Raw genomic sequence first — 25,650 nt, 5'->3', positions numbered from 1 at the left:
CCAAGACCACTTTCGATCATAAATTAAAATTAGAATTTTAAATGCAAAGCTAATTAAGCAAAACTGCAAACGGCCAAAGGCAGAGATAATAAGTTTTAGAGGTAAGTGGAGAAAACCTGTGAGATTTCATGCCAGAAGCCGTCAATGTTGTTAAATAATTGCAAGAAAATCGTGCATAAAATTTACCATTAGCAGTTGCCAAGCAGCAGCCACCCTGTCTGGCTTGTGAGCCAGGTGGACGACGGGGCGTATGAGCGATAATTGGTGCACACACCAGACATTGGCACGCGATTGAATCGATGGATCGACTTGGCTTGGGCCTGATTCTGCGCATCAGTGCTCCCATTGACGGGTCGGTCAATATTATGGTTTTAGCTGGTCAAACAAAGCGGGTAACAGTCCGATACGCAGAAAGAGAGCTGACGCAATGTCAACAATTGGACAAAGTGATCTGTTTGTCATCGCCGATCACCGTCCCATCTTCGAGAGCGTGAGCTGGAGCTGCATGTATAGAGTCTGGAGCCGAAAGTCTTAAGTGGGCTTACACGCTTCACTGGGCCACTTGTTGACTCTGGCTAATTAAAAGTCGTGCACACGCGCTCTCAAAGCGGAAGTTTGTCTAGAGTTGGGGAAGAATCCAAAGGTTGGCAGTGGGTTAGGGAATTTACCTGTTAAGTGATTGAATACTTAATTCTTTAATAATGGGCTTAAAGTTGTTAAATTACGGCTAAAGGCACTGTATGCATATTTGGCAGTAAAATGCTAACAGCTGTAAGTTTTTTCTTTTATTAATATTGAATGCAAATATTCAGAATGCATAATCGATCGACATTGGGGATGAAACAAATAAACTTGGTGCTAATAGATACGCCCCCTCGAGCCACCAATACAAAGAGTATCATTAGTTTCGCCTTTAAAGCATAAAAACGCTATTTGTATGTGATCTCTCCCATCATTAAGCACAAGGAACTAAACGTCCTTTTGTTCTTTCTTAAGTGATAAAACTGACTTAAAACAAATAATATTCGCCAAAACTGAAAATCAGGGCCACTTTTGTATTTTACAATTATTTTACAACTTGATTTTACCAAAAGTCTACAAGTGGCGCCACCAATTTAATTTCAAAGCTGCTGAAAAAGCTTTTGCGTCTCTGAACTCTCTCTCGTAAGCTGAAAGTTGGGAAACGCATTTCCGTGTTGTAAAAACGAGTATATAATAAATAATAGTAACAATTATATTTATATTTTTCTGTATTACTATATCGCATAATATATATATTATATCGCATAACAATGATAGGATAAATAAAAACTCGAATTGTTCCGTTTGATTTATAGAAAAATGTACATTTATTTACATAAAAATCCCATCACCGCTATCAGTCTTTTGGCAAATTGCTGTCGCTCTTCCCTCGGCTGTAGGGTCGTGCTCCGCCGAGCATCCTTTCCAGCAGACTCTGCTTGGACTTGCGCTTGGAGGCCAGCACCTCCTTGCACAGCTCGTTGAAAACCTCGGCCACCTGGTCGACGTGGTCGGCGGCGGATACCTCGCTGAACTTGCACTCAAAGTCCTTGGCCAGGATTTCGCCCTCGTCGCGGCTCACCTGGCGCAGGTGCACCATGTCCACTTTATTGGCACAAAGTTGGACGGGTGTATCGGACTGAAGATCGGATTTGGCACGGCGTATATAGTTGAAACTCTTGCGATCTGTTATGGAGTAGACCAGTAGTAGGCCATCGGCCCACTGAACGAGCTCAGCAGCATTGGGGTATTCGTCTTCAGCCTGGAAATATGCGAAATTAATCTATAATCCATATAATGTTATTTGATTCTCATAACCCACCTTGGGACATGTGTCTAGTATTTCAAAGAGCACCGGCTCGCCATCCACCATAGCCTCGTGCTTGTAGCGATTCTCAGTCTGATGATCGTACTCCCCGATGTAACGCTTTGTCAAGAAACGCACAATTAGGGCTGCAATCAAATTAAATAACCAAAACCATTTACGTAACATGAATTTAATTTATTGTCGTCTGCGCTATCAGCGGGATCAGGTGTAAACCAGGGTAACGCCCTCTAAAACCCAACAACCCTCATTTCGGATATGGGTCAGGACTTAAGCGAGCGTAAAGTATGAGTAGTTCTGTATTCCTGCCAAAATGAATTGCAGGGACCAATGCAGAAACAACTGCCACCGGGGCAGGTGAATATTGTGGAAAGTGTGTCTTGTGGGGTTAATAAACCCGATTCGGCTGCCCGGCAACAAAACGCTGAGCCCTAAAGTTGCGTGTCTCGGGCCAACAAACGTCGTCCTTCGTAGGCCTCGTGTCCTGGCCTGCTACCTGGTCATTTCCTATGCAAGTCCTTTGAACTCACGTCTAAGCAAAGTGAGACAACAACAATAGTAACACTGGGAACTGAAACCTCAGGCGCCACTTTAAGCGAGGATGACAACTTCTAGGAAGCAGTGAAGCTTCAAGTTGTGCGAATTTTACTTTATAACATCCATTTCCCTAGGTAAACAAGCAAATTTGTTATATTTTTTTTTTACTATTCAACAAATCATTTTTTGTGGTTTATGTGGCTACGCGTATGGATATTAAACAATGGATTCACTTAACATTTATTTAATTTATATTTTTAATATAATTGTAGTGAATACCAACTGTATTTAAGGCTTTTTGCGCTCGCGTGTGTGCGTTTTTTGTGTGGCTAGTGGTTGCCTTGGTTGCCTCGCGACTTTTTAATGACATTTTCATCATTTATTTTCCCAACACCGCATACATACGACCAGTGCTTTTCCCTCAAAATTTATGTTATCCGAATTTTCTTTTATACTTTCCGCGAGGTCAACGTTTAAATTCTTCGACGCGCGACGCCGGAATGGCAATGGGGATGGCGCTTCTCCGCCCGCTGGGCACTGATCTCGTCTAGGCCCATATGTCTATATGGCTATATGTCTATGTGGCCAAGTGCGTGTGTGCACGGTGAATTTTTCCGGCGAGCGGTGGGCGGTGGGCGTGGAGGTGGATGTGGGCGATTTAATTGCTCCACCGCATCCACAGACATAGACACACAGTTGAATTAAATATTTTCCCGGTCTCTGGTCGCTGATGGTGGCGGAGTGACAATAAAATATGTGGCAATAAATTTATTAAACATATATGCATTTGCCATTATAAGTTGCTTTTGGGATAGGAATTCCATTTGCTTTAGGGTGTTTTGTTTTTGTGGCCCAGAAGAGTGTATGAATTTTTACCATTTAGCTAGTTTTAAGTTCTAGAAGATCCCTACTAGTATTATAATAATAATAAATTTTTCTATGTGACTACTTCAATTAAATATTTTACAATCCACTGACTCTATTACTTCATTCTCGCCATAAAATGAGAAGGCGTAGCTTATTCTCTGTCGCAAAAGCCACACCCAGTCGTATACTGCCTGCCATTCCATTTATTTTCTTGGTTTTTCATTCACATTATATTTATTAGTGGCACATATTTTCTAGTCATATTTCATATGGCTCCACTGTCCACGATCTTCGGCCGGTCCCGGCAGTTTTTCTTTTCTATTTACACCCAAAATTAGTTGTGACCGGGACATATTGTGCGCAGGTGTAAGCCAAAGTTGACATCTCATGACTGGGGCCTCATACAATTTCGGAATTTCTACATTAGTTTTAAATTCACACAAGAGTTAATTCGTTCAATGGTCAAATTTTAGATTACTTTTTAAAGGGGAAAAGGTCAAGTGAAGCTGTAGCTTTATTCCTTAAAATTTTGGGGTAGCAGGAAAGTATTTTCAGCTTACATTGATCAGCGATCAAGAAATACTATAAATGTGGAGTAATATGTGACACTGGGAACATATATAACGCAGGGGTAAACTTAAGTTGACAGTGGCGAGAATAAATTTCCCGGCCAAAGCCATCATCATCATTAGTATCGTCCTATGGATGGGGGTTCCCAACAAAGTGTTACAAATTAAATATATTTCGGGGATGCCCGGCATACGTGATGGCTGACAGGAAACATCAATTTATGCGAAGTCGTTCACATCGAAGAAATATGCAACGTCTCAGCTGACAATGATCTGTGATCTCGTAAGCAGCTAACTATATATACGAGCTGAACCCGTGCACTCAAAGAAATATATTTAAAATGTTATTTTAAAAGTTTTTGAACTACCAAAAAAATATTTTAACCGATGTGATTTTTAGTTTATTGCTTAAGCTATTTGGAATTGATAGAATGTACTTCCACTAATATTTTTTCAGTGCAGTATGCGATGTGCTCATGGGTCGTCGTAAATTAGAGCATGGCCTGGTCTTTTGGCCAGAGCCGCTTGTCAAATCAAACGGTGGAAAGCGATTAAGGCGGCAGGCAATGCCAAAGTGCCAGCAGCCGCCACACTCACACACTCACACATACACGGAGAGGCACAGATACTCCCAGTTGCAAGAGTGTGTTGGTGTGTGTATTGGGGGATATCTGCAATCGTATATGTATGCTGCCACTTTATAAACAAAACAAACAAAAGTCTAAATATACACGAATCGGCGATTGCTCAACTAATTTGCTGTTGTTGCTCGGCATCCATGCTACAATGCTGCCCAAGTATCTATTGGATACGTCTGCTATTGCTCGGATTGTTTTCGAGTTGTTATTGCGGAGGCACTTGGCATCGTGGTATTTCGAATCTTACCGCTTTTGCCAACACTGGGCGCTCCGATCACGGCGATTTTCAACTCCGTCAATGTGGACTTCTTGCGCCGAATTCCACGCGTGGTCATCTTTTCGCAATCCCTGAGTTCTCCAAGTTAGATCGATTTTTTTTTGTAACTTAAATTTTTGTTTTCACGGCAGGTGTATATCCGTTGGCGTGGGTTTTCTCCGTTTCAATTATCCGATTGTTATTGTTGTTTCATTTCAATGTCAAAACAAGCGCAAGAAATGCGTTTAAAATTACAGCCGCACACCGAATTTCGCATCCGTGAGATACGTTCATTTGTTTGATTTTTTGTTTTGTGTGAAATTTGGAAAATTAATGAGTTTTTTGCTGCCGCTGGCTGCAGGTTACATTCGAAATATTTTTTCGGATTTTTGTCTTATGCTTTCGGGCATTATTATTATGGATACTGATACAGAAATCGCGCACTGCACTTTCGACGCGCACCGAAAACTCATTTATTTATTTATTTAAACCATCAATTTTGCGTATATCTCAGTCCGCCACGGTTCGATCTGATTTGGAGTATGTCTTTTTCACCTTTTCTCTTTCTCTCTGACTGATCTCTGCTTATTTTCCTTTTTTTTTTTTGTTGGGATTGTATCTCTTGGATTTTAGCCCGCCCGCATCCGTGCGATTTGCGCGGCCAACTGATTTCTACTGAAAAGAAAGAGCGGCGGAATCTGTGCTACGCCGGAGTGTAAGTGTAGATCGGGGATCTTCCGATCGACCCGATGTCTATAGCTTTTCGCGAGTGTGCGAGCGAGCATCAACCAAAAATAGACAGTACGAGGAGCGGAGCGGAGCAATTCCAATCCCCCATTCCGATCCCCAATTCCCAGACACGCGCCCTGCAAAGGGTTAAAGTTAAAAGTTGCTCACTCGGCCAATAGGCTAATCGGTGCCATCGAAAATAGCCCCATCGATGGGCCACATCCGATCGCTATATCTGCGGCTATTTAGGATCGTTTCGAGGGAGCCAACCGCCATCATCATCATCATCGTTCTTGTGGGCCAAGACAAATGCAACTGCGAGCGGCGGACGGCAAATGTCGCCTTAAATTTAATTTAATTGACACTCTGGGGCTGGGCGAAGCAGCTGTGGGTTGACAACTGTTTCTGGATGTGTGGTTATCCTACTTCTATTATCGAAAAGCCCCTTAAATTGCAGCTGTTATGACGCGCAGTTAAAGTTTGTTTGGTTATTCAATGTAATTGCACCTGGCGTAGGAATTAATTATTAAGCCTTTGGGGGAGGTTAGTTCAGACAAGTAAGGATTATGAAAATACATAGGTACATATTACTTTTCAACTATATAATATTGATTAAATTAGAAAGAAAGAAACCCAAGTTCTCAACAGAGGTTCCTTTTGGGAAAATATAACTATCAAATAACTATCAGACAGTAAAAGTCAATTAAAATCCACCAACTGCAAACATAAACATAATATTATTATTTATTTAGCGTTTCCGCCCCATGTTGACAACGAATTAAGGACCTTTTAGTTATGCATATTAGGTCAATATTTTCTAGTTCATTAAGGAAATGGTCTGTAGCCATGTCCCATATGCATATCAGCCAGACTAAAACACCCTCAGCAACAATGCACGTGTGTCTATCCGCATTGTGCCGCAGAGGATTTCCCATTGCGGGGGTGTTTCCGTGCGAATGTGAGCAGCCCTAAGGGTTGAAAATTCCAGACGGCCGAAAAAAGCGAAAAGCATTTCGTTAGACGGGAAAATCTTGGCAAGAGCCAAGAGCCAAACAGAAAAACAGAAATCGTAACACAAATATAGGGGTAATCATTGGCGCCGACCGCTAAAAAGTATGCAACGCTATTTTTCCAACGACTCTTAAGCCACAGTCGCGTCCCCGCACATTGGCAAATTGGGAAGGGTAGCCGAAACAGCTGGCTGTGAATGTTTTCCGGTTTTTTGCCGCTGCTGCCCGTTTAGTTTTCTTTCGAACGACGAGCCGTTTGGACGCGCACGCGGATTACCAGTTGGGAAAATATATCGAAACGGTGTCTCGAAACTCACCCACGCCGGGAGCTTCTTTGACTTCTGGCAGCTGCCGCCAAAATACAAAAAATACATATCGGATAAAAACAAAGTAGTTTTTATTCGAGGCAACCGCGCGACGCGCACTTTTCGGTGTGTTTTCCTCTATTAGCTACTTATACATAACATAATAGTGTGTTTCCATCTGCTTCTTTGGCTTATTCGAAAAACTTATTTTCGTAGTCTCGACTCGTTTTTAGAAATCGCTGCGCGTTTAGCTTGGCAGTGTCGCCTGTTATTCTTGTGGCAGCCAGTGTTGAATTTGAAATATTTTCATTTAATTTGAAAATAAGAAGAAAGAAAGCGAAATAAAAAATACAATCAAATACGATTTCGTATATTCCCCGACGACAAGTGCTCGGTGTTGTTACTCTACTTGTGCGATTGACAGTGTGTGCTTTTGGTTAATGGAGAATACATAAATAGCAAATAATGAACCCATAACAAACCAGAAGCTACGAATTGGCCATTGACTGAATAATTAGCCTAAGCAATTGCCATAAGAACGGAAACATTATTGAGCGATTTTCGGCTAACGTTTATGGCAGACAGGCAAATAAAATAAAAATTATTATTTATTCATATGCATTTTGCCATGGAATTACTGACAATTATAAGTGAATTTGCATGTAAATTATTTTCTTAAATTGGAAAAGCGGTTTTTGTCCGGAAAACGTTACAGCAACTTTTAGACTTTTATACAAATTAAAATTATAAAATTTTTGTTAAATTAAACAACTTTTTCGTTGGGAGTTTTTAAATTGTTGTTAAAGTTAAAAATGCGCAGCCCTTATATACTTTTTTTTGGATTTAAAAAACTTTATTTTTAAAACATGTTTATATATATATATATATAATATATACATATATATCCATATATATCCTTTCTAAGTCCTCTGTGAAACCTTCTTTAAAGCTTACTCATCAATCATTTTGTACAAAAAACACACTGACACACAATCAAACCCTCTCACAAAATTGTGATGTCATCTGGCTTGGCGGCTTCTGCGGTCACCGTTGGCAGCCAAAAGACGAAATTAAAAGCGAAAATGATGTGACTTACTAACCACAAATGGAGGACGACTTCGTTGCCAGCAAGGACTTCGTTTGCCCTCGGTCACGTGTTGCATTTGGCTCGAAGGATTCTCGTGATTTCCGCTTGTTTTAGGGTCTGCGAATGAAATCATCAGCTCGCAGAAGAGAAAATCAATGAATTTGTAGGGACAAACTTTTATTCGTTCACGCACTGAAAAATGCAATTTTCGCGGCGACTCACTGACGCGGAGACAGCCTGGCGACATGGCCATGGCATATACATATATATGGCACATATAAAAAGGACAATTGCTTAATGCACTATGCAATCCCCTACTCCATTGTCCTTTTGTTCGTAGCGCACACTGTGCACTCGGGTAATTTAATCAATCAGGCGCTCAATTGACGCCAGGACCCTAGGAATAGAATGGGATGGAGTAGTAACCTTGGTAACTACAATAAAAGGGCCCACAAAGGACTCTGCGTGTGACCACTTGCCGCCCCCTAATGACAGCGGATTGCGGGGTGGTTGGGTGCGGGGTTCCTAGCAATTTGCCGTAATTTTTATTGACATTTTTATTTTCCACCCATGTCGTCGGCATCGTTTCCACTTACAGTGTTGCATCTGTTGCGTTTCCTTTTTTAGCGAGCCGCAATTGCACTTATTTTTCTTCAGCCCATTTATGAAGTTTCCAGTGGCAGACGGGCCCCTTTCGGGTTTTCCTTTTCAAGCGAATGACCTAATAGTTGCTAAATAGGTTTATGAGTTCAGCGACCAAAGCAGTGGAAAGGTATTTCCCTGAATGGTCTTAAAAAAAGGCAATTACTTAATTAGTCTCTAATTTAATTAACTCGTGTCGTTTGGTTAATAAATGTTAAATCTTTTATTGTATTTTGAGTACTACAAAATTACAGTACACACATTTACGCAGTATGAAGTTCGCATATCAAATTTCAAAATGAAATCTGTCGATTTATTTAAGGATTAAATTTGAGGGGTACGATGGTTTCTTGATTTTTTTATGTATGGAAATTTTCTCTATATCTTTGACCCAGATCCTCAGAAATATTTCATGATCTATCAATAAATTGAGCAATTTATCATCACCCCAAGTAACCCTTAAGTAGCCCAAAAGTAGCAAAGTTATGCGTGTGGGATTTGGTAAAAAATACCGATGGGGAGGAACAAATGCCGGTAGGCAAAACGTAAATAATAACAACCACCCCTTTGCAATAAAAGAAGGAAATGGGCATTAAAACACGCCAGGCGTTGCCGTCAATCAAGCCAAAAATGAAATCTACGCCAAAAAGGGGGCCAAGAAGCGTCGTTAGAAGAGGCAGGAAACCACCCCGAAAAGGTAGAAATGCCGGGAACCACCCTTAGAATAGGTTAGACAACAACCCTAAGAAATCGTAGAAACTTCAAGATATCTCCACCTTGCTTTATTTTTTTTGACTCTCTTATGCGTGTGAGCTACCGCTGTTTTCGATATGTACAAAAGAAATAACGAAAACATACACCCGCATCGCTTTCGGCTTGAACTTAAATTTTGCAGAAAGCAACGCGTCGATCTTTGCAGACAACAACAAAAAAAGTCGACAAACAACTTCGGGGCTTAAAACCGGCAGACAAGACATTCTAATGGCAAACAATGGGGCTATAAACCAACACAAAAAGCTCATTTGTGGGCCAGAGGGGCCGGGAATAAAGGCATATAAACTATATATGTATATGTATTTATATATATATAGGCGGTACCTACATTTATTGGTATGGGTTTAATTTGAAACACAAAACCCAAAACAAGCTTTAGATATAAGGCATTCGAGTGTATCCGCCGCATATGACATCATTTTGCCGTCATCAGCGATAACCTCATCATGATCTTTTTCAAAGATCTCTCTGCTGGTCAGTCGGTTAATTTGCTCTCGTATCGAAATTATGTTAGCTAAACTCATTCTGTGCTGATTTTTCCAGATTTTGAAATTACACATGTGTGTATATGTTGTGGGATGTACTGTCGACATTTTGAGATTGATTTTGCTCATCCATTCGCACATCTGGTGAGGATACTTTCAGTGGGTTATGTTTTCTATATAAAAGACATGTGCGCAAATAAACACGATCCCATGGCGACCAAAATAATCTCGAAAGCATAAATAAAAAATAATGAAAATAAAAGAGGGAAAGAAAAGGAAGTAAACATTTAAATTTCGATTGTGTTTGCTTTGGATCATTAATTGTTTGCGTTGGAGAAGTTGGTTTATTTACACGGCCTTATGTCACAGAACTGGAACCAATAAATATTTAAAATTTTACAGTGGCCTTGAAAGAGCAAGTTATATAAATAGTTTTCCCTTCTTTGAGTAAATATATATATATAGTTCACAAGATGGGTCGAAAAACTTGACCACAGTGTAGAATTTTCCTAATTGTCCGTCCATCTAGCTTTCACTGTATTTGGCTTGTCTTGTAAATCTATATAGTGCCCAAACATTTTTCATTATGTGTGTCACAGCTTTTGCAAGTTGCGGATGACTCAGAGTCGGCGACGCCTCCTTCAGGCTGTCTCAAAGATATATACCTAAAGATATATATATATATATATATTTACACATTCACAGAGAGCAAGATACTTTCGGGCTATTTCGGCAACTGTCATGGACCCCCAAGCATTTACAGTAGCTGCTCGGTTCTGTTTGTTTTCATTTATGACGCACCACTATTTTGGCGGACCAACGAAACTAGGGCAAACTTTTGTTGGTTCTGTTTTGATTTTTGGCGACCAGGACAGCAAACATTACTCTACTAAGTAAGGCAGTTAAATTGCCAGCGAATTTCAATGTCAGACGGCGCCATTGTCGAGCAAGTCGAAAACTGCCCACGCTACATAAAAAGGGATTTGCTAAGACTTTTGTATTTTTTTATTTTGGTGCTCGGTTGTCGAGGGACAGACAAAGGAAATGTTGTGAACCAATCGAGAACATGTTCAAGTTAATGCTGCATTCGAGGAAATGTTTTCCTGTTTACGAGTACCAGAGTATCTGAGTATCTGCCGCTTGAATGACAGGCCAACGTCAAAGCCAACTTGTAGCTACAAATGTATCTATGTATCTCCTTTTGCGGACCTCGTGCTGGCGCTCTTGGGGGCCGGTTTCCAGAATTGCATTTGCTGCCATTGAATTGGAAATCAAGTTTTGAGGAAATGTCTGCAATGCGTGACTTGGTTGGACAAAGATCGTCGTCGACACGACTCTGGGTCGCGTGAGCGCCACTGGGCACCCCTGACTTTGGTTCCCAGCTCCAAAAATGGTCAGCTCGCAGGTTAACATACGTTTTTGGAGGCCCCACATTGCGTCTGCGCAACTGATGTCTCAATTGTCGGCGGCGTCACTTTAATTCTCTTTTCGGATAACGGCAATTGGCACTAAATAATTAATTGATAGCCAAATTGAAGCTAGTGCAATTACAATTCAATTAAGCTCGAATTCCATGTTGCAATCGAAAAAAAACTTGCAAAACTATTTCAAAAAGGTTCGAAAGTTGGAAACGCGGGGTGGCGGCAGGCAGAAATATTTTCACGCTGCACTGGCGTGTTCCAAATGCATAGGAAAATACAAGGTTAAATGCAAATATCTCATACATTGAGTCAGCAATCTATGGAGCATGATATCATAATTTGCCTAACGGTGGAAAATTGATTTAGAAAACTGAATCTGAGGCCCCAAAGTAAACTTATCAAAACTTTTGCGGTATGATCTCATTTTTATGGTGTCAAACGCTTTTGTTAAGTGAAAAATTAATTTTAAAAATAGTAAATGTTCAATGAGGCGTACAAAAATTTGTCACTCGGTTTTTTTTTGCGGTCTTATGTAGAAAAATAAAATATTTTTCTTTTGTTAAAGCTTGGAAAGCCCTAGGCTCGCACGTTCTGTTTGATAAGTAAATTAATACAGTATAACCTCCGATGAGTGAATCAAATATAGCTCTTAGATGGCGTCCCCTCTCCCTTTCTCATTCACCGAGTGCTAAAAAGTTTTTTAAATATAGATCGCACCGAAAAATATTGCGTCAAAACGAGCAGATGATGTCATCGAGGCAATGCTCCAAATATCTCTAGAGAAACGTAGACGCGAGATCATTTTATTTCGTTGTCTCTGGGGTCACGACACCTACAAATTGAAGCTGACAAAAGTTTTGGACACTTTAATGGGACTTGCTTCACCGCCACTTGGAGCAGAATTAAATGAGCAATTCTTTTATTTTTGCCATTCATCCAAACACCCACCTTTGCTGACCAGTTTGGCCGACAGCTGACTGGGAAATCAGTCAAGAAACAAGTGCTGTAAACAAAAATGCATGAGGAGGCAACAAGTTGCAAGCTGCTGCCGGCCGGCCCATTTGCATTCAAGTGATGGCTGCCCCCCAGCGATCACCACAAAATCTAAACAAGAAATTGATTTTCCAATGGGTTTACCTGAAAAACTACATATGCCTTGGATTCCCCACATTGTGTGGCCCAAAAATAAACAATAAAAATGTCTGGAAGAGGTAGACTTTGATGTTTGTATTTTTATCTTGCGTATAATAACTACAAATTTTGAATTTTCAAAAAACAATTGTGGGAAATCCAGCAAGATATTTGATATTGATGAAATTTTTATCAGAATTAAGTTTTATTTCGGCAACCTGTTGTGATTGCTTATTTTTGCCATAAAATTGGGGTTTGTGGTCCATATTGAAACTAGATGCTAAATACAAATATAAACAACAATAAATTCATGCTAGGCTGAAATATTTATGAAATTCGTTTTTTTTTCTGCCCGCCGAGCAATGAAAGATTTTCTATTTTTGTGTCTCGCACTAATTGAGAGAATTTTCGCCATAAACTATGTGGAAATTATTTCTCCACTGGATTTGTTCATCTGCATAGCTTAACCTCCGCTCCCTCGCCAGAATTTTGGAACTTGTCTAGTTTTTCCTCAGTTTTTCCCCCGTTGGCCCCTGGGAAATGTGACTTGCGTGTGGCTGCTCTATAAATTGCTCAATCATGGGCTCCACTGGCTTTACATTTGCGCATAAATTCTTGTTTGGCCTCTAGGAAATTTTACGAATTTTCCGGAAAACATGAAGATCTTGGAGGGTCGGGTCACTATGCCCACCCATTCGTTCCCCCCAATGCACTTGCCTGTGTTTTGACCCAATTTCCGTAGCTTAATTAATTAGACGACGGCGAGCACGGGCCATGTCTATATGTATATGTATATATGGTGCACCAAGGGAAAGGGATCGGATGGGATTGTAAGTTTAGATTGCGTGTATCACCCTGTTGGGGGCGTGACCGAGTAGCCAAATGGCTCCTCAGGGAAGCCTTGTTATTCCGTTAATGAAAATGCGTTTTTAAGTGCATTTCAGGCGGTTGAGAGATGCTAAGTAGATTGTAAGTTCCTCAAAGACAAGTGGGCGGAATGACTATAAATAGGTTTGATGTATCTATGCATTGAAATGCACCTTAACACTGGACTACAAGCGCTATTAAATAGATTTGTTTGCAGCACTTTAAGAACGGACGATTTCTTTATATAACTACTTGTTTAATTCTAAAGCCCTAGTTAAAATGACTAAATTACTTTGAATAGTTTTTAAGAATAACATTTTATATTAGTGATATCTTTGGTAGTGGTGTGTAAAAGTTAAAGGCAGCATTCCAGGCAAGTTGTCAATACACGATTGTGAGTCAGGAAAATGTCTTTACGGCATTTCCATAATCATAAAGCACGGCTCACTGGGAATGGCAATGCCAATGCAATTCTCGCATTCACAAAGACCTCAGACGAAAACAATGAATTATTGCACAATATCATTAGTCGAAAGCCCTAACGGAAGTGTGCCTTATAAACTATGACCAAGGTTTGTCCCGCATTCGTGTGTGATGTGATGTATAGCCTCACCTCAAAAACTCCCCCCACTATGCATTCATCAATAAGTCACTCTACACTCCATACTCTATAAATTGCCCAATTGATTAGAGGTACGTTCATTCAACTATGGATTTTCGAATGTGTGGGTCTACGAGTGTAGGTCGTTCCGATGCAATAGTAATTCTGAAAATAAACCAGAACCTCGCTACGTGACTGCAATGTAAACAAATGGAAGAGACCCAATTAAATGCACAATAAAACGAGGAAATCGAAGAAAAATGCCAAATCGAAATAGCGTAGAAAATCGATAAATATGTGTGAGTGGCGACTTAAAACTGGCTACCGAAACTGATTAGCGTATTGGGAAATTTATGCTGGCTAAATGTCAAAAGGCAAGTGTGTGTGAAAATGTGCAAATCTACCATTTGAAACGAACGCTCGATTGAAACTGAAATGAAAACTTGGGAAAGCGTTTATGTAGCGTTTACTGGCGATTCAGGGCATTTGAAGTGCATTGACTGGCCCAAAAATCTGGCTTAGTGCCAGGGAAAGGCTATGAAAGATGGCCAATAAATTTGGCTTACTTTCATTTGGACCTTTTCGAGCGTCTAGACCTTCAATGACGCTGCACTTGCCGTGGCAATAGTGGTCAACCCACACGTTAGCTCTCGCCGCCCATGTTCGGAGCCAAATTGTTGACACAGTTCGAATGGTCGCACAATTTATGCATTTTAAATGTTAATTAAAGCCGGCAAAGTCCCCACATGCATCCATTCATAAATTTAACTAAATGCAAGCGGCCTTTGTTGCGGCTTTTCTAGTTTTTCCATTTTCTGTAGTCGTGTTACGCATAATTAAGCGGGCGGCGCGCTGTCTGAACACAGGCGTACAAAACCGAAAAAAAAATGACAAAATCTATATAAAAACCAATTGACCCACAATGTCTGCTGAGATATGCAATGGATAGGCGCAACTTTGTGGCCAAATATTGCGCTCAAGAAAAAATATTAGACAGCGTCAGAAACTCAAGTTTCCAGCTGTCCGTTGAGGTGTTAAAAATCGTTGGGTAAACAATGCGAAAAATACAAACAAATAAGCAAATGCAAACCAACCAATTTGCATAAGGCATGTGCAAATATATTACCTCATTGTCTTTTGATTTTTGGTCGCTGGCTTTGGCCTTATCACTAATTGACATTTACGAAGTGATTTACTTGACAACTGATAAAACAGCAGCGACATTATTAGAGGGTCATGCTGATTGTTGTACCTTGTAATTAAATTTCTATTTTCGGAGGCCTACAAACGCGCACATTCGTACATAATTACCGAAACACTGGCGACGCAATCAAGTTGCCCCAACAGAAAGTAACAAAAAAACAACATGCACGCAGAGTTCTCACAGTTGGTTTTCATTTGGCAGCTGAAAAACAAAAAAAAAAAAAAGGCAGAGGCGCCACCCAAGCGGAAAAGTTGCAAGCGGGCGTGTGGCGAAAAGCGAAAAGAAAACTCGGATAATTTGCTCAGGCGGCAAAGCCGTCGATTAGGTAACCAGATATGGGATGTACCAGTCTAGGGAGTTTTAAAAAGATTTGAAAATATTATCCTCTTAAGCGTGAAGAGCTTTAGCTTTAAATTATTTATTTATGTTAAGGAATGAATGATATTGTATGTACAAGACTTTTAAAGATGATCACAACACTGTAATATTTTCACTATTTTTATAAAATATTAAAAAAAAATTTGGGCAAACGTGAGATGAAATTATCACTCCGTGAAAATGTGTGGGCGTGAAGGGCAGTACAGTCCGGTAGATACTAAAATGGATTTATGAAAGCTTACGTATGATTTATTTATTACACATGACATAAGTCACAATGTGTAGAAATGGTATACATGTTGTTTGTGGCCTCTACAGAAGGTAATACATATAGGCACTTTGCTATATACAGTCCGGTTAATTTTCAAATGCCCAAAGAATAGGTTCCTTGGACTGGCACCTCTTCCTCCGATCTCAAATTATCCAAACACGCAATTGAAAAGGGCCAGCCATTTTGGTTTTGCTTTCTGCTTACTTTTTGTCCAATTTCTGGGCTAGCGCCGGGCAAAGTTTACCAAAGGTCATAAATAAGCGCACTATGTCATACGTAGTGCCCATGTGGGGCAATCACTGGTAGTCCAGGTTGTGGAGCCCCGATTTGGATGGTTTTGTTTGGGGGGTTTTCGGTTTTCTTCTCTCTGCTTTCAATTTTGGGTGTGTGCGTGCGGGGCGTTTTGTCATTAAGTTGAAACTGAAGCTTCGTTTTTTTTTTTTTGATTTTTGCTGCTGGTCGTTGGCTTACTAATTTGAATTTCGGTCTCAAACCCAACGACAGTTTTTATAGCTGCTCTCGTATTGTTGCTGTTACTATTTGGCTTACGTCATGCATTGCTGGTTTGTCGGCTTTTGTTTAGCGAGTTGACCTTTTTTCGTACCTCCGGTATAATTCAATGCTGATGCTGATATAATCTGGTAATGCTCACTATATTATTTGCTGTAAAACCAATTTGTTGCAGTCATAGAAACTGATAACGCACTGATTGGAGCTCATCTATTTTTAAAAGATTACAGAGTGTTTCTATATGAGTCATTGTGTTTACTTATCAATTTGTTTGCATTTGGCTTGACCTTTGGCAAGGCTATCGTGTATTTTACATTTTTAATTGACCTAGCGGCGTTGTGGTATTAAAAGTCTAAAAGTTTATAAACTGTATGTAAATCAGACCTTGGAGTCTATGTGATTTGTACAATTATCTGGTGGTTTTTGTGAGATTTTGCAGATGGTAGATTGATCTGCCCATCTGCTCGACCTTCTTCCGTTTGGGTTGGGTAATTGTGGATTTGTATCTTTTGGGGGGCGTAGATCTCACGCAGAGTCAGTCAAATGCTTCGCTTATTTGCTCGGGGTGATGTAATTTGCCTAGATGACAAGCCAAACAACCGGTTTTGCCACAAACTACTTAAATCTTGTTTCTTGCCATCCAAGTTCTCGCTCTGGGAGCTGTGCAATGGGAAATTATGACGATAACCGTCTGGCACTTTCCTTTTCCTTTTCTTTCACAGTCCCATTGTCAATGTTCAGGAACAGAGCTCACTTTAAGTATCATCTTGCAAATTGCATTCTTGCTCGACACATGCGTTTTAGGTTTTATCAAGCAATTTACTTGTCAAGGGGGTTTAACGCACTGTCTAGTGGTTGCATTAAGCACACAGAACGGGTCAATAAAATGGCATAACTATGATCTTGAAATGAAAAAAATAAACAAAATCTTTCTAAAAACTCCTACATCCCCTTTATTTTGTAGCTTAATAGCATCTAAATTAAAAATGTAATATCCAAGATATACCAGAAGTTTTATTTTATTCACTGCATCTGTTTCCACGTATCATAATCTCAAGCAAACAGTTTTCTGATGATTAAAGCTATGTGCCAATGAAAATTTTGTTGACAGTTAATTTAAATTTATGTCTAGGGCAGGCACAATAAATATTTCATTACCGTTTTGCTGTTGTCGATGTGTTCAATTACTCGGTTATGTTAGTTATGTTGCTGCTGTGCAACAGTGCGTATGTGCGTTATGAATGTCGACGGTGGCCTATTGCCGGGATCGGGACAGAGATCGGGACAGCGGACATAGTCCCGCTTTCTGTCTTGTTTACTTTTGACACCCCAATGTGACACGTATATATTTATATTTATATTTGTTATAGGGAGCTTTTCGAATCATTTTCATCGATTACCATCGATGGGTGGCAATAAATTGGTTGATTACTTTTTGATATGCCCACAATTGGGCAGAGCATCATCATGTGTAATATATGACCGGGTGCATAAATAGTTTTCCAGCCTCCGATATCTTATTCTTTATGTGGTTACAGTTGGTGCTATTTACACATCGGTTTGTGCGTGTGTGTGACTTTTGTGGTGGCTCTAGCATTTCAATGTCTTTATATATTTTGTTGTCTTTCCTTTTTGTCTCGGAAAATGTAACTTTGTTTCTTTTTTCTATTTTTTTCAGAACCGATAGAGTTTAACATGAGCAACTGAGTCCCAAAGAAACTAAGAGAAAATCGACGAGGAAGAACGAAACCCCGAAAGGTGGCTTAATTACTGAGATTTTATATAGATAGTTTATAGTAACCGAAATCGAGAAAATGGGTTTTATTGCGGAGCGAAAGCCGCGTGTCAACAAGACGTTGATCTCGCTCAAGTTTGTTGTGTTCTTCGTAATAACCGGTGAGTACTGCAGCACTTTTAAAATTTTATACATATTATTTAGTTAGTATTTAATTACTGACAAATATTTATTTTATCCTACAGGTCTTACAGCTTTGCATATTTTGCATGCCACCAAGCCACTGTTGCTGGGTCTAAACTTCTCGGAATACCGGACCATTACTATTTTGGCGCCATTCGTCTCCATTTTGGGTCCTTTGATCGCTGGTCCCTGGGCTGATCGATTGGCAGCCAAGAACCCCAATACTTTTGGAAAGACTCTTCGAGTGCTAACTGCCGTCTTCTTGCTGGTCTCGGCCTTCATATATGCCTTTCTGTTTGCCGTGCCAGAAGTTACCCGAAGGGGAGAGATACGTGAGCCGCTGGTCAGCTTTGGCTGCGATGAAACTGGAGGATTCTTGTTCCAGGAGCGCTGTGGCTCGAACGCCACTTGCAGCAGGTGGGATCAGAAGGAGGGCAAAATCGACCTGACACGTTGCACCTACAGCTGCCAGAATCCCAAGCTCTATGAGCCCCTCTATGTGGCTTGGTTGGCTGAGGTTCCCACGGTGGCTCCTTCAACCGAGCAGAGTTCGGATTTCGATTACGAAGATGAGGGCAGTACTGCGGTGACCGAAAGTTTGCGCACCAGGAGGGACGTGGAGAGCTCGGATTCGGCAGATAGTGCTGGTGTGGAGGCCATTAGTGGCGAGGTTCCTCTTCACCGGTCCATCAGACAGGTTAAGAAACCCCCCACCAGGGTTTACGTCCAGCCGCCTCATGTCTGTCTAACCGAAAGAAACCAGAACGGCGAGGATGTCGTGAAGCACTGCCACGCCTTCACTGAGGACACCACTAGTGTGGTGATGGATGCCCTCATGGGCTCAGCGATCAGTCAGGAGGAGCACTACGATGACTACGAAGGATGGTGCCAGTACCCACTTGGTTAGTAGATAATTTCAAAATATTTTTATAATTTTTGTTTTTATTTTTTGTATATTTTTACAGAGGGTTTCCAGTGCCACATTCCCGAGGAGCAGGTGAATTACATGAAGGACTTCAAGCACTACAAGCAGAATGACAGCAACTGCAAGCCCATGATCGAATGCCAAGTGGTGAATCCCTATCATGAAAAGAGTGTGCTTTCGGACAGCGAGTGTACTAATGTGAGTGTAACTTTTGTTCAAATAAAAAGCATATTTGATAATATTTTTATTTATCCTTAGACCACCGGTAGTGTCCAGGATACCCTCGTGGGCTATACGACTATTCGCCTGATTGGAGACATTTTCCCCATGGCTGCACTGACTCTTTTGAACACGGCAATCGTGATCGCAGTTCGTGAGACCTCCGAGGGAAGAGGAGAGGTGTGCCGCCAGTATGTTTGGGGCGCCATTGGCTATATAGTGCTCTTCTCGCCGCTGGATCTGTTCTTCTTCCAGAACGAACCCAACCATGATGCTGCCCTAGTTGCTCTTATTATATTTATCGTAAGCTTTGTTTTGGGTGCTGTGGTGCTGCTCTGTGCCACACAAATGCCACTGAGTCCGCCGGAGTGGTGGTGGCACACAAAGACCGGAATGCTGGTGGTTCCCATGTCTGCCATCCGTCGCTATACTCCCGAGATTTTGGTGCTCACACTGGTGTCCATTCTTTTTGGCACCTTCTGGAGCAGCATTCATAGCTACCTGCGGTGGACTTTCACTGATGTCAATGCCGTCTGCTATTCTGGCTTGATCCTCATCCTGGTTCTTTTCTTCAATGTGGACAAGTTTATTGAGTACTGTGGGCACTCGAATATCTTCATCGGTGGCTTGGCCATCTTTGTCATTAGGTTTACGGCTTTGAGTGATGCCCAAACCCAGTGGTTGACTGTCATCATGGAGACCATCGAGCCGGCTGTAATTGGTCTGATTTGGATTACTATTATCCTATATATGCGTCATGCCATGCCAAGGAAATTGACTGCAACTGGACAGGCCATTGCTGTTTTGGCCTTCTTTGGATTGGGTAAGTGTTGGGCAAGATAACCTACGTCAATCTGTATTTTATAATATTTATACTTTTTATGTATCTTTCAGGCAAAGGCTTTGGTGCTCTGATTGGATTGGCTCGCGATGAGAGGGATCCGAATCTGGAGTTCTGGTCCTGCAGCTACCAATGGCTGGCCATTGTGGCCTGCGTTGTGGCTTTGGTCTATTTTGGAATCTATAATCTGATCCTGGCCCCACGATGCACCGCCAAGCCACAGCACTCTGAGGAGTTGATTTCTGGATCCGCATCGCAGAACTTTGGTAATACCGGAACCGAAATCGGTGCTGGGAACGGAACCGGAAATGGAAATGGCGCTGGAGCGTCACTAAATGGAAACGGAAACGGGAGCTACTCGCCACTAAGGGTTTACCACAACGAGAGGGGGAAGAAGGGACAGTTTAGATACTAAGCTAATGTGGGAAGTCCAGAGATTAATGAATGTTTTACTCTTTGCATGGATCACTAATGCTCCCCCTCTCTCAAATCGAGGGCGAATGATATTCTTAGTTTTTAAATGTGTACACCACGCCTCGTCCTCATCCACCTACCGCCCCTCGCCCGCTTGAGGGCAACACTGCTAATAGTTTGTAATGCGTATTTTTGCTAAGTGTATACACCAGGAGGACGAAAGCAAAGGAGTGGAGACGATTAAAACAAAAAAATGAACTTTTTTTATAAATCGCATGTAGAACTTATTTTATTTGTTATTTAATGCCAACTAAGCGAGTTTATAATTTTAATCAAATCGCAACGCGGAAGATGACAAAGGCAAAAAATATCACCCAACCAAATCATCAACTGCCCGAATTTAATTGCAAACAATAGCCATGGATACAGCAAAAGCAATAACGACTTCCCCAAACAGCACGTCGTTCTCTTTACAACGTTACAAAAATGAAGGCATCAATTTTTAATGAAACATTTGCGTGATTTTACTAAGCATAATATATGATGCACTATGAGCATATAAATGTAACAATAAAACAGAAAATGTAATTATACAAAAATATAATTAATGGTAATTAAATGTTTCCAAATTAAGCATAATAACTGCCGAAGAGGTTTTTGTTGTGGGTTAAAACGGGAAGTGGAAATGTCATGCGGAAAATATAATGAAGGCAAATGAGGAAGTAATTTGGCCAATAATCCACGTTATAATCTCATGAAGAAATCTACCTAAGTTCCATTTTCACCGTCTATGATGCAGCGCCATCTACATTTGGCTTTTTCTGCGGGATAAGTTCCAGTTTTCTTAGACAACGACCTATGCATGGGAACTTAGCCGTTTGTAAAAGCTGTATAAGAATTGTTATAGAGCTTTTATCTGGAAGCTTATCTTTAATCAAAAGCTATTGTCTTTAAATCCCACTCTTGGTTAATTATTTTCGTTATTTTCCACCGCGATTTGCAATTTATGAGTCCAATGAATTGCATTTACTCAGTCAATGACGCAGCGTAAATATTTTGCCAGCACTTGGTCTGGCAATGTACGAGTCCTTGTGTGGAAAGACGGAGACAACGCCACAGGATGACGGACTCTTGACCCCGAAGGATGCTGGCTGGCTGTTAATAGCCCAAAAACTTAAGAGCAGAAGGGCAGTCTCACTGCTAGAGATTGTAATATTTTCGAAGGTTTTGTTAATTTATAATAATATTGTTTTCGCAACAAGCTGAACATACTAAGTACTTAAAATTACTAAAAATTAATATTGGCCATTAAAAAATCTATGAAGTACTTATTTTTTCTTTAAAATACTAATTTAATATTCAGGCTCTATAGCATTCGGAAGTAAAATTAGGCAAATAAGAAAAGTATAAACAAAAATTAAAGTGCTGTTTGAAAGTGATCCCAATTTGTCGCGGTGCACTTAGCTCCAACAAGAAAGCCAGTGACAGTGTCCACTTAACCGAAAGTAAGTAAACACACACTGGCGAACAATCACACACACTCGCACCCCCTTGGCTATTTACTTGTGTGTACATATTTAGTTGCATAAAAGGAGTAATAAGTGCGGATTTTATGATGCGACGCGACGCAGACACACACACACACTCACAGGCTCAGCGTGACTCGATTGCCTTCCCCTTGAGTTCTCGCCATGCGTCTGCCCTTTGACATTACACACACACACATGCAGCGAGTCCTTACGCTCGTGTGTGTGTGTGGGTGTCAAAGTGACAATAAGCCACTTAAGGCAGCGCGCACTTCATTAGTTTTTTTTATTGATATTTTCACAGCAAGCCAAACAGTTATGAGTAGTTGCGAGCTAGCAATTTAAGCGTTCGACTTGTTCAGTGCCTGATTTTGATGATTCAATAAAAATAACGCACAAGTTGTTGCTTTAATTTAATGTCTGCTGCATTTAGTGGGGCTTCAGCGGTCTACTTTATTTTTAGAAATTAATAGGGAAACATAAACATAAGTAGCTTATTGGTGGCTTTCATGGGTTAGTAATGGCTTAGATGTGCAGAAAGTTGAGAAACTAAGACTTTCATATTTTATGCTAATGATGCTAATTTATGATAACTACAGCACAATTAACTTCAAAGCTTTTTTTCTGGCCAACAGTGCGTATGTGGAATAAGCTGCAGGAGTTTCGTTTGGCGGTTTTGAAGATACATGTTTTAACGCTGCACTCCATTTGAATACTTTGTTGCGCGTATGGGTAATAAACTGAGGCTTTGGGTGTTTTTAAAATGCCGAATTAAAGCTCTTTTGCTTGGGGTTCTTCTTTCGGTCTACCAAGCAGCAGAAAATCTTGGCAATTAGGCAGTGACAGCGAAACAAAAGCCCCGGCTGGGGGTTAGCGTGTGTGTGGGTCTGGCTTGTCTCTTCGCCTGGCAGGGAAAGACAAAATTATTGTCACTTGGCACCTCGCAAAAGACAACAGCAGCGGAAACAACGTGGCGGGCGTGGGATTGTGATGGCGAAACACGAGATCTAGGGGGAGTTTTGCAAGCGCTTTGCCCTATGAAAAATTGCTGTCATTTGCACAGCATAAAAATAGGAAAATTCTGGCGAGAATGGGAAACTGCAGGATGGGGATGAGGCCAGGATGCGCACATACAGAGAGACCCTGCTAACCATAAGTTAACGGAAATCCACAGAACCACATGGCCACATGCAGGCGACATGGGCGGGCTGCAAAGCACTTGTGAAAAATAACTTTGCACATCGTTGAATTTGGTGTGCAATTTACCCACCACCAAGCTCCATCTCCTTCTTCGCTCTTCGTTCTTCGTCCTTTTACTTTTAATTTTGTTTGTAAAGAAAACTCATTTTCATCATTCTGGAGTTGCAACTGCGCTTGTCTTTTGTGCGCGGCAGGAGCGGTAAAAAAAGTGCGCTTCATGTAATTATTTTGATCATTTGCATTTGAGCGGGAGAATCCGCAGAGCAGACATTGAAAGGGAGACCCGGTCTAAGGCCCTTTAAGGATATAACTATGATCCCACCCAGTCAACCCTTTAACCATCACCATCATCATCAGCATGGTTGTGGCAATTTATGAGCTTGCCTTTTTCAGTTTGCACGTGTGAAAATTGTCTTGCCCGAGTTGGTTTTTGTCTTGCCATGGAAACGCAGCCGCACAACATTCAGTGAAACCCTGGACCACTCATTGTCTGCACCAACATTTATTACTTTCGCATATTGTGTCACAATTTCAGCGTACAAATCTGCACGAATGCACAATTTAATTTTTATGAAATTCTCTCCCTTTTTGGTTTCATGCATAAACATTCGCACTGATTTGTGATGTCCATCTACAGATCCTGTCCTCTGACGCGTGACCCATGGACTCAAGCTAAGGCGATAAAAACCTGCCAATGGTATGAAAAATTCGCATCCATTTCAATGCTAATTTGTTATATTGTGGAATTTTGTTTTTTTCATTTGGCTTTGTGGGCGTAAATAAATGAATTTCATTGCATACATTTGAGGGGAAGAGCCAAGCATTTTATTCTTTGCAATTTATTCATTCCAAAAGTTGGCGCTTCCAAGCGAAACGGTGAAAGTGAGTCGGCCTTATATAATTGAAATATGGCCAGAGGTGTCGCCTCTCTGAATGAGTAATACCTTTCAAGCGGTGCACTGGAAAAAAACAGCTTGGAATTTAACTTTTATATCATACTACATAAAAAACTGGAACGCGAGTTTATTATTCAAAATATATATTATATTCAAAAATTAATTTTGTTGACATTTATATCTTTCTTAGTAATTGGAATTTAACTAGACATCATAATTTTCTTTGCGTGCTTGCAATGTTCTTTCTCACCAGCAATCAGTTTGACTGAGTGGCTCTTGAAAATATTGCTCAAGTCTGGAGTGGATGTGATTATCGCCAACCGAAAACACATGGCTGCTCATATCAAAGTTATGCAAATTTATCCCCTCATCTAGCCCACAAAGTCCTTTGAAATAAATTGGATTAGGCCCAGGCTCAAATTGTATGGGTCCCACTATATTCAGGCTATCATTTACTCGCACTTGGTGGGGCCTATGGCTTTTCATTAGATCCGGCCGCCTGACAGGCGCCCATAAAAAAGCCGGATGTCCTTTTGTTTTTAGGCGCAAAACTTTGCTAATTACTGTGAAAATTTTCGCAGCATGCGACTTTTTTGTTTTCTTCGAAGGTGGGGACATTCCGACCCATGGCCTCAAGCCATTAAATGTGTGAGTTCAATTCAAGGTGTTGACTTTTTAATTGTATGTGAGGTGAGGATGACAGGATGGGGAACGAAGAGAAAGGGCCTAAAGTCACAATGGACGGAGAAGGCTTTAATTTTCCTCTGTTAGTGCAGTTAATGAGACGGACCCTTCTTTTGTCCTGGCCGCTTGCAATTAACGCTTTCATAAATTACAAAATTCAGTTTGAACACTGCCACGGACTACGTCTTCTGTGGGCCCATCCTTGATATGTTCGAAAAACTTAACATTTTTAATTGGCCATCCACATGGGAACCTGGCGTTGAGTTTATTGTCTGCCATGAGCTGCTGTCTGCATAATTAATCTTGTAAAACTTTTTGCCAACCAGATGCGGAAAAAATTACATAACCGAAATTCATTCTCGTATTACACTTACGGATTTCTCGTTCACTTCAGTTTTGAAGAAACTGCCTTTAATATTACAAATATTATGGTAAAATACTATACTTATAGTTTTGAATACTTGAAAATTGAGCTGAGTCTTGAGTCTTGAACTATAAAGTAGAATTTACGCTCTAGGACTAAGCACTTCAGTAAACAACAATTTGAAAAGTCTGAGATATTTGGTAAATATTTGCTAAATTATTAAGATTAGTAAATATTGGAAGCTTGCCGTTAATGTTTCCATATACATAAATACACAAAAAATGCAATGAATGGTATATGCTGATGCTGTGAGCTTCGCAACTTTAAAAGTGTTGGGCCAATTTGAAGTAGAGGCTATAATAGCTTAACGAAATTTAAAACATTTCAATTGTGCCCGGTCAGCAGAGCCTCACGCACACACGTTCAAAAGGGGGCGTGTCAGCCGCCTCTTTATTAGCCACCGTCTTGAGCGCCCAAAGTTTTTCGCTTGCCAGCGCAGTTTTCATCATCAAAGGATAAGCGTCCCTGTTGGAAA

At 40.7% G+C, this 25,650-nt stretch overlaps 2 protein-coding genes across 2 annotated transcripts; one reads left to right on the top strand and one right to left on the bottom strand.

Moving 5' to 3' along the window:
- Positions 1-1,325: 1,325 nt before the first annotated feature.
- Positions 1,326-5,377, bottom strand: LOC117141601 (ras-related and estrogen-regulated growth inhibitor). The gene is made up of 3 exons (XM_033305117.1): positions 4,705-5,377; positions 1,844-1,974; positions 1,326-1,783 (listed from the first exon to the last, which is right to left on the bottom strand). The coding sequence occupies exons 1-3, from the start codon at positions 4,790-4,792 to the stop codon at positions 1,379-1,381; spliced, it is 624 nt and encodes a 207-aa protein (XP_033161008.1). The 5' UTR covers positions 4,793-5,377; the 3' UTR covers positions 1,326-1,378.
- A 1,325-nt stretch (positions 5,378-6,702) lies between these two features.
- On the top strand, positions 6,703-20,716 carry LOC117140455. The gene is made up of 6 exons (XM_033303386.1): positions 6,703-6,883; positions 17,807-18,024; positions 18,109-18,948; positions 19,012-19,169; positions 19,230-20,013; positions 20,085-20,716. Exons 2-6 carry the CDS (start codon positions 17,943-17,945, stop codon positions 20,444-20,446), a joined length of 2,226 nt encoding a protein of 741 aa, XP_033159277.1. The 5' UTR covers positions 6,703-6,883; positions 17,807-17,942; the 3' UTR covers positions 20,447-20,716.
- The last annotated feature ends 4,934 nt before the right edge of the window (positions 20,717-25,650 follow it).

This window comes from Drosophila mauritiana, chromosome 3L (genome assembly GCF_004382145.1).
Source record: "Drosophila mauritiana strain mau12 chromosome 3L, ASM438214v1, whole genome shotgun sequence".
Classification (NCBI taxonomy): Eukaryota; Metazoa; Arthropoda; class Insecta; order Diptera; family Drosophilidae; genus Drosophila; species Drosophila mauritiana.
Note: the sequence above shows the minus strand (reverse complement) of the source record. Positions and strands in the feature narration are given on the sequence as shown.

Excerpts from the sequence above, each read along its gene's own strand:
- LOC117141601 (XM_033305117.1), bottom strand. The coding sequence starts at position 4,792 with ATGACCACGCGTGGAATTCGGCGCAAGAAGTCCACATTGACGGAGTTG. Across the intron at positions 1,975-4,704 it reads GCCCAGTGTTGGCAAAAGCG|CCCTAATTGTGCGTTTCTTG; the intron begins GTAAGATTCGAA and ends ATTTGATTGCAG. Across the intron at positions 1,784-1,843 it reads TACTAGACACATGTCCCAAG|GCTGAAGACGAATACCCCAA; the intron begins GTGGGTTATGAG and ends GCATATTTCCAG.
- LOC117140455 (XM_033303386.1), top strand. The coding sequence starts at position 17,943 with ATGGGTTTTATTGCGGAGCGAAAGCCGCGTGTCAACAAGACGTTGATC. Across the intron at positions 18,025-18,108 it reads TGTGTTCTTCGTAATAACCG|GTCTTACAGCTTTGCATATT; the intron begins GTGAGTACTGCA and ends TTTATCCTACAG. Across the intron at positions 20,014-20,084 it reads TTTGGCCTTCTTTGGATTGG|GCAAAGGCTTTGGTGCTCTG; the intron begins GTAAGTGTTGGG and ends TGTATCTTTCAG.